This window comes from Hibiscus syriacus, unplaced genomic scaffold, assembly GCF_006381635.1.
Source record: "Hibiscus syriacus cultivar Baekdansim isolate YM2019G1 unplaced genomic scaffold, ASM638163v2 tig00110384_pilon, whole genome shotgun sequence".
Lineage (NCBI taxonomy): Eukaryota > Viridiplantae > Streptophyta > Magnoliopsida > Malvales > Malvaceae > Hibiscus > Hibiscus syriacus.
In genome coordinates, this window is record NW_024062715.1 from 4,792,728 (window position 1) to 4,801,897 (window position 9,170).

Here is a 9,170-nt window from a genome sequence, read left to right on the forward strand (position 1 = left end):
TATTTTAAAACCATCTTACAAAGAGTTAACCTAAGGGAATATCTTAGGGCCTGAGAGCCTACCCAAAATAGATTTCGGGGCCGTAGGGCCTGCCTAAGAATACATCTTAGGGCCGCAGAGCCTACCTAAGAGTCACATTAGGTCCATAAAAATTTTCCAGCTTGATCAGAGTTGTACTTTACAAATCTGTATCTCCAAGATACATTTTATACAATGATACAAATTCATAAGCCATCACCGTCAAGTCGGTGCATCCATAAAACAGTAACCATAGATTTCAGTGTACCACATGTTAACACAATAAAACAATTTTTCAAAATATAAGGAACACACTAGAGAATCCAATTATTTTTCAGATGCATTTTGTAGTTATCAATATGGACAACATGAACTTGTGCAATTTGATTGGATTCCAATAATAAGATCTTATTGAAGAGAATCGATTTCTAACCGATCTAATCAGACATTTCAGATTGATACTTTAGAATTCCACTAAGTTTCTATGTGCATCAGGAAAACGTTCAGGAACCTTTATACATAATAATTCTAAATTCATATTTACTACGAGTGATTCCATTACCCAATCAATCAGGGTATTCAGGAATATACTTTGAATTCATAGGATTTCAGTCCAATTGAACCAAATGATGTATTCAGAATCTTTTCCTTCTGCTTTACTTGCTTTTTCAAACATGACCGAAGTGATTTTAGATGAAATATAGAATCGAAGATTCAAGTCATTTACAATCTATGACTATCGATCGTATTATCAAACAACTCTAGTTACACAACTCCCAAACTGATGCATGTCAACAAGTTAATTCATTATCCTTCCAGTGTATTCACTCTTTAATACCATAATGCAGATCCATAGATCATCCCCATAATCATCGCTGAATAGATCTCCTAATTGTCTTTATTTCATTTCCATGTTTCAACGATATCAGGAAATACAGATGTACTTGATTCATGGTTCATAACCCATAAAGATAATTCATCATGTAAGTTCAACAGTGTTTCCAGACTCATCCAAATCACTTATTTAATCCTCATTCATTGAGGTTATTTAGTTCATTTAACAATCATGTATATTCTTGTTACTTCAGAGTTTTTCAGAGTAATTCAGACGTTTCTGAATTCCAAATACATATTGTATTTCCATTCAGTTTAATTTGGTCTTCGTGGTTTATTTGTCGAACAAACGTCCAATTCTTAATACTGAATGCGATCTAGAGTTGAGCTGAGCTGAATACATCCAAAATTATCATCGAGCTAAACTTGAGTAGACGAACACGCATTCAAGTAATATCTAAGCCGTTCAGGTACTGACATATCATTAAAGTTGATCGGCTTACTTAAGCTGTGTTCCATAACTTTTTAAAGGTAGTCCAATACCTATGCTTATTTGGATTCCTTAATTAATCCAAGGCATTTACTTAGAATATGACACAAGGGTATTTTGGTAATTTTGGTGTTCATTTTTATTCTATTTATTTCAGAGCACGAAGATATCCAATCATTATTGAGCTTGGCGGTATTCTTGGGTCATTTCCATTACAGGGGTATTTTGGTCATTTTACAGATTCAGCGTATTTCAATCATTTCCTTCCGTCCGATCTTACTATTAAATTCAATCTTATCATTTATTTCAATCATTTCGAATAATTATGACAACAAAACACCCTGACAAATTATTCTTCAGGTATTTACTCATAACTCAGATATTTCTGGGTCAAGTGTCTTCTCAGATTTTACAAACGGGAAATCAGGAATTTTCCTGAACTAAGTCAGAATCTTAATAATCAAATCCGTACTTAATCGAGTTAAGTACGAATCCTCAAAGTATTTTCTCATTCAAGGTTAACTAGGACTATTTTACCTCTCAAGGGCATTTCCGTAATTTCTTAACCAGATAATTTCAATATTAGCTCTTAACGAAAATAATTATAATTTATAGATCCTATGATCAATTGCTTTACCGAACATTCTCTTATCTTGAAATGATTCCTTAATAGAATTCTAATATCTTGCACAAACCCTCTAGAGGTTAAAAACCGGTTATCCGTATTTCGTAAGCAAAATCTAGCATTTCTTAAGCATATCTGTAGTTTTATCATATCAATATATCCTTTCAGAGTTATTAATCAACTTCCAGGGACAATTCTTGACATCTTACAACTTAAGGATATTTTCATAATTTTACCCTACCAGAGTATTATCATAATTTCCCATCCAAGTATCTTTAACATTTAACCTTTGATGAAATAAACTATAAGTTACAAATCCATGTTGATTTCTTTATCACTAAGCACAGAACTTGTAATTTAATTCTAACAATCCATCAATTTCTTATAAAAAATCATCTGAACCATATTCAATTACTGAACCCTTTTACCGTATTCAGATCGAGTGTAGAAACTAATTAACTACACCAATGAGACCAACATTATCTTAATCATGCATTTACCAATATTCACATGTTCCATAAAGCATAAAGAGGTAGTAAAGTATTACCTCGTTTTCGTGCAATATTGGTCGACCATAAAAATTCCATTCGAACGCCTTTGATCTTCAATTCAACTTCCAATAATTCCTCAGATACATATCAACATAAATTATATAAAAAACGGAGCTTAATTACGATAAACGGATCGAATCATGTGATAAATTAGTGAAAAAAAGCTTACCGGGTTCGAATTTGGCGAAACAGACTTCGGATTCGGATTCAGGACGTCAAAATCAAAGTCAACGGGTTTGATCGGCAATTTTGAGGCATTCGGGTTCGAATTTTGAAAAACAGACAGCGGAATCGGATTTGGAACGTCGAAAAATGTCAGGATAGGTATACTCGGTCAAAGTCAAAGGTCGTTTAATGCCCGATCAAAGCTAGTCAAAGTTTTGGTCAACAGTGGTCAACATCGGTCAACGGGTCGGATCAACGGGTCGGGTCGGGTCAACGGGTCGGGTTGTGACCGGTCAAACCAGTCACTTTTTCCTTCCCCACGCGCAGTGGCGGCGCGTGAACAGTGCTAAATTCCCGTAAAAAAATTCTAAAAATTATTTTGAGCGATTTCGAGATACTTACAAAGCTCGGTTCATAATTTTGAACGGCGAATAGCTCGATTTCAACAAATCGGAAACTTTGACCGCTTTACCTCCTCACGCGCCGCCGTCGACAGAGACCAAGGATGACACCGGTAGATTCAGAACGATGCAAGGAACACGATGGTGCGGGAGGTGTCGTAAAAGGATGACCGGATCGTCATGAATCGATGAAAAACCAACTAAAACCGAGTTATTACAGACGATGCTTCCGAATGAAATTAACGACGAACGGTGACGATTCACGATGAAAGGTTTGAGGGGTTTTGTTCCTCGCTCGACAACGAACACGATGGTGGTTTCGACTCGTCGATCGGAGATCGGACGGCGAGTAGATCAGAGTTGAAAGTTGGTGACCGGGAGAGGAATTATGAGCATTTTTTGCCGAAAATGCACGGAAAATGGGGGTTATATTAACTCCTAAAGAAAAATGGTCAAATCATGAGTTTAACCACTGAACTTCCTGCACTTCTTAAAATGGTCTGTCAACTTTGAAATTTTATAATTTAATCCACAATTTCTTTCAAAATACCAATTAAATCCACCACTTTATAATTTCTTAAAATTTAGCCCCTAAATTGGGGTGTTATATTTCCATTTAATTCATAATGACCCTTCACCATTTCATTCAATTCAAACCCAACATTAAAATTTTCAGCATTTATATAATATATTCAGTCTAATACCTTTAAATTTACAAACTTGCAATTCAAACCCCAAACTTATTAGTCACCAAACTTTACTAACTTTTGCATTTTGATCCAAAACAACATTCTAACTTCATTTTCAGAATTAAAACATCAATTTCCAGCATTAAACACCCACAATTAAGCAATTATACAACAATGCCCTAAAATATCTAAACTTACCAAAATGGTCCCTTTACTAACACAACGCTCCAAATTGATCCAATTCAGTCTCCAAGACATGTAGAATCCATCTAATATCAAATATAAACCATTGAAAATTTTTTAAAATTTTTCCCTAAATAAATTCACCATAGTCGAACCTTATTAGTGATCTAAGGCATACTTTTCATTTAATTTCAAGCATTAATTCAACCTCCTTACATCAAATTCATGTCATTTCAATCATTACAACATCAAATTTATTCACAACTCAATCAACTTCTATAAACCCTAACCATGGCCAATCATGATATAAGCTTACACACTTAAATTTAATCATCTCTTATGCTTTAGAAAAACTCAACAACATCAATAACATAAAAATCTCCCATCAAATCTTCAAGATCAAACATGTTCTTCAACCACCCAAATCATGAATCTCAACATCTAAGCATGATTTTCATGAAATTTTTATACCAAATGATAGAGAATTTCATAAAGATTAATTCTTTAACTAATAGTTTAATCCAAAAATTAAAAAAATGGATTCAAAAAGGGCATTCTGTATAAGTACGGTAAGGGAGAAGAAGTTCGGATAATGTGGGTCTGCCATGGAAATTTTCTATCTCCAGCAGAGTTTGTCAAGCATGCAGGCGGCAGTGATGTTGATTATCCTCTTAAACATATAGTTGTAAATCCTCCTCCAGCTTCAATTTTTTAATGCTAGAGTTTGATGCCATCCCTTCACAAATTGCCAATGGGAAAGTGAAATTCTAGAAACATATTTTTGGAAGTATTTTTTTAAATCTCTTTTGAAATTTCATTACAATTATATTTTAATATTCTACCTTGATTTTGCACCAAGTTCCTTCGGGATCATAGTATGCACGCGAAAACCGTATTATCTTTCGGAAGAAGGTCGAAATTCATTTCAATCGGTGGACAACTTGCCTCATGGTTGGCCTGGTCGAGAGGCTATTGAATGTGCATGTAATGGCCAAGCGCAGCAGTTCTACGAGTTGGTCGTGCGGACCGCCTTGCTGTAGCCTTGTAGTGAACGAATCCTTTGCTCGAAACTGTTTGCATGAGCGGAGGAAGGAAGGATCCAAAGCTTTCTTATCTGATATCAACTCGAGCAGCACAACTCCATAGATCTAGACATCGGCCTTCTCATATACACGACAGGTCATACCACACCCTAGTGCAACATATCCAAATGTGCCAGCTACACCGGCCGTTGCATGTGTTTTGGATGTCTCCAAAAGCCTCAATAATCCGAAATCAGACAAATAAGCGTTACAATCTGTCTATCTATATGTTACTTGGCTTGACATCCCGGTGCAGAACCTTCGGAGTGCATTAGTCATGCAATGCGAGTGCATGGGCTATATCCAGAGCGATCTTGTGAATAATTTTCCAATCTAAAGTTCTTGCGGCCCTTTCTTCGATAAAATTTTCTAAGTTACCGCCGTACAAGTAATTGTATATGAGAAACATCTCTGTCTCGCATGATACCCTATTAGAGTCACGAGATTAGGGTGCCTCATCGTTTCGAGGGTCTTTACTTTGACATGGAATTGCCGAACACCTTGGAACCTTCCGACAGCAAGCCCCTTCACTGCAATAAGGGTTTCCGGAGCTACTTCAGTCTTGTTTAGTGGCACCAAAACCTCCGTTCCCGATGCATTTTCTGCACTAAAGTTCCCCGTTGCCTGAATGTCAACAAAAGTCATTTCTCTTGATTCGGAAACATGTACCCCGGAAGGTGGAACTCTTTTCCTGATGTAAAAGAAGAGGGCAACTAGAACCAGAAGAAACCTTTAATTGTATCATTAATGAATGTTAAACCTTTTTAATGTTATTTGGTTGTATCATTAGTGAATTTAAAAGGTTACATTTAAGAGTTCGATAGCAGTAAACAAATTAAAACAAATTGTATAAAAGAACCGATCCTTTTACTAATCATCCAAAGAAAACATTAAAAAGAATTGCAATGTAAACTTTGGGAAAAAGTCAGTGTACAGGCTTTTGCTATGTGAATATTTAGACTACAAATACAAAAAAGAAAACGAAAATAAATGTAAAGAAGAAATTTAAAGGTGAGAGGCCAGTCGCTTTGGGTTTTGAGAGTTCCTTTCAACAACAACAGTGTTTTCCTCGACAACATGAAGGGAACCAAGAGCAACACTTGCAGACGCTGCAAGCTGATTTTGATTTCAATGCCGAGGCCAAGTGCTTCTCTTCTTGTCTCTGCTTCTGCCTCGCTTTTCCTTTCTTCGGAGAATTACTTTCATCTTCCGAGCTGCACGAATATATGTAGCATATGTTACTTGGATGCAAGCATCGGATACGGATATGTGATTGAGTATGCTATTGTGTTTTAGTTTTTCATATATTTGAGTATCGTATTCATACATCTGTCGTCTATACTCATTTCCAAAAATGTATCAAACACAAATTTTAAAAGATTTTCTTGCCCAAATATGAGCATATATAGCATAGATGTGGGGAGAAAAAGAGGATCATACTCTGAACAACAGCACCATCTTTTCATGCTGCAGTTCCAACAGTAGCACAATGCGCAGCTATAATTAGAACAGTAGCAGAACGCCCATGCACATTTCTCCTTGTTTTTGTTCTTCTTCTCTCTGCAATAGAGATGGGGTATATTCAATCATAGAGCAAGCACTTGGTTTGAAATTTCTATAACTTTACGAGTAAATAGGGTTATTTGGAAATAAAAGAATGCTGTCAACTTACCCTGGAGGGTCTAAGGAGCAATCACTGGTTGAATTTTCATCAGAACGATTAGAAATGTTGGGTGGCTCCCAGGGCACAACCTGCACTTTCGACTTTTCCACGACCGGTTCTTCCACGGTGAATGTTTTATCCTTGACAAAAACATCTGATACCTCAGTTTCCTTTACGTCGGATTTGAAATTCTTGGTGTCCACCATTGGAGCAAAAAAAGATGATGGAACCAATTCCATGCACTCGCCTTTGGAAAGTTCAGATCTTTTGTTTAGAATTTGATCTCTGGCGAAACTAGTGCCCCCTACTTTAATGCTAAATAATGAGTCATTAGAAGCATTACTCCAGTCCCTATGTGCTGCTGACTTGCTTGTACCGAACACAACAGATGGAATCCTACACAGATTTAAGTCTTCCGCCTGTCGATCCATTACTTGGATTGGCGGGGATTGTGTCAAGGTCGATTCATGTGGAACGATAGTGGAAAGCTGAGATTCCGATGTCGAACCTGCAGATCCATTTCGACCTTTCTTTAATATGGACGTTGCTACTTTCGTATCCGCTCGAGACTGATCATCGGTAGATGAACAAGATGAAGATGAAAACAAGCTACTCTCTCCACTTCCATCATCTTCCCCTTTGTGTATAATCTCAGGATTGGTCCCTAAACCATTACTGTTAGTTCCTTCAACCCTGTTTGTGATCTCTAGATGGGCATCTGAATAGTTACTGCTTCCACTGCCCTCCCTTGAATGTCCACTGCTTTCACTGCCACTGCTTCCAAATTCATCTTTAAATTTTACACGTTTGCTTGATTTCTTAGTATTTACATTGCCATTATCAGAGCCCATGTCTTTAAAAAAATTGCACGAAACAGAGTTGAATGCATGCGTTTATATTTTAATCCCATAGATCAACCTGGAAAATGGGGGGAAAACAGAAAGAAATCTTTGACAAGTGCCAGTGAAATGATGTGAGAATTCAGAGAATCTCATTTGACATTTCAACAACTTCAAACATTAAGCGAATATCTAAATATATAAATCAATTATAATAAAAAATGAACTGGAAAAGAGAAAAATACTTGGATTTTGTAGCATTAAACACACGAACAGATAACTTTGCCGTTAAGTGTCTCCGCCTGTCCTTTCTGCTTCTTTGCGTTCAACAAATATCTAAAATACAAATTCACCGATCAAATTTAAAAAAAATAAAAAAAGGAATTAACAAAAATTTCAAAATGAAGAAGAAAACTGATGATTCACAATCAAAAGTAAACAAAAGTGAATTTTAGTTATGTTATTATAATAATCCAATCATAAATTTAAAAAAAAACGAAGAAACAAATTCAAAAATCTAAAAGAATAACGATAAAGGAGTTAAAAAGATTCAAAACGTGGACGGAGCAGCGCCATTTTCTTGAAACAAAAAACCAGAAAAGAGAATTGTTGTTAGTTTATCGAACAAACCTAATCAGGTCTGCGATGGATGTCGTCCAGTAAGTTTGAACTTACCTTTATCTTTCCATTTAATCGCAGAACGAGGATAATTGCTAAACTTCAATTCAGCTTCGTTTTTCATTATTCCATCCATTTGCAGCACTTCATATGCTACCTCTGATTGGCTATGATTACTTAAAATGCCTAACTGCAAATCCTTTTCTAAAACGTTCTTCTATCTGTTTCTGCTTGTTTTAGGATTTTGGATTATGCTAAATTACTTAGAATATCACTTTATATTAATGTATAACCCCTGATTAAGCCTTTATTTTCTTTATTTTAATTTTTTAAATCTCTAATTTACTATTTAAAATAATACTATAATATGTATATGTTTTACAATAAAATTTAATAAAAATTGTTATTACTAAATGAAAATCTTAATCAAATCTAGTTAATTAGAATCTATAAAATTATTACTAAACTTAGTATTAACTTTTTGAGTAAACTATATAAATGATCACATAATTATAGGTTGAGTCGCGAAATGATCACCATTTTCAATTTTGCGTCAATATGATCATTGAATTATTTAAATGATTTTAATATAGTCATATGCCATTAACACTTAACGAAAGTGTCTACGTGGCAGTTAACAAAATTAGTATAATTAGGGCACGGGTCCTTATAAAGTTATGTATTTGCGACGTTGGAAACATGCTTTGTTTTCTTCCATTTTGGTTACTACTTGTGTATGGTTTGTTTACTTGGATTTTCATTTAATGCAATTTGATCCTGATTTTGTTTTTAATTTGTCTAATGAATTAATTTGAGCATTAACTTTAAAATCTTTTATTCCATTCATGTATTAAATTTATAGATTATTTCCCTTAGATTTTAGGATTAATCAATTTGAACACCAATATTAAATTTAATTCTTAATTTTTAATTAGGTCCTAATTTCAATTTAATTTAATAAATTTATTTTCTCAATCAAATTGTGAGACGTGTCACAATCTAATTAAAGGGT

The 9,170-nt window shown here is 34.9% G+C and overlaps 1 protein-coding gene across 1 annotated transcript; it reads right to left on the minus strand.

Annotated features, from left to right (window-relative positions):
- Nucleotides 1-6,063: 6,063 nt before the first annotated feature.
- On the minus strand, nucleotides 6,064-7,612 carry LOC120122125. The gene is made up of 3 exons (XM_039141358.1): nucleotides 6,711-7,612; nucleotides 6,479-6,598; nucleotides 6,064-6,252 (listed from the first exon to the last, which is right to left on the minus strand). The coding sequence occupies exons 1-3, from the start codon at nucleotides 7,550-7,552 to the stop codon at nucleotides 6,087-6,089; spliced, it is 1,128 nt and encodes a 375-aa protein (XP_038997289.1). The 5' UTR covers nucleotides 7,553-7,612; the 3' UTR covers nucleotides 6,064-6,086.
- Nucleotides 7,613-9,170: the final 1,558 nt, after the last annotated feature.

Coding starts and splice junctions, on each gene's coding strand:
- LOC120122125 (XM_039141358.1), bottom strand. CDS start 7,552: ATGGGCTCTGATAATGGCAATGTAAATACTAAGAAATCAAGCAAACGT. Junction 6,599..6,710: donor TGCTCCTTAGACCCTCCAGG/GTAAGTTGACAG, acceptor TCTCTATTGCAG/AGAGAAGAAGAACAAAAACA. Junction 6,253..6,478: donor AGATGGTGCTGTTGTTCAGA/GTATGATCCTCT, acceptor ATATTCGTGCAG/CTCGGAAGATGAAAGTAATT.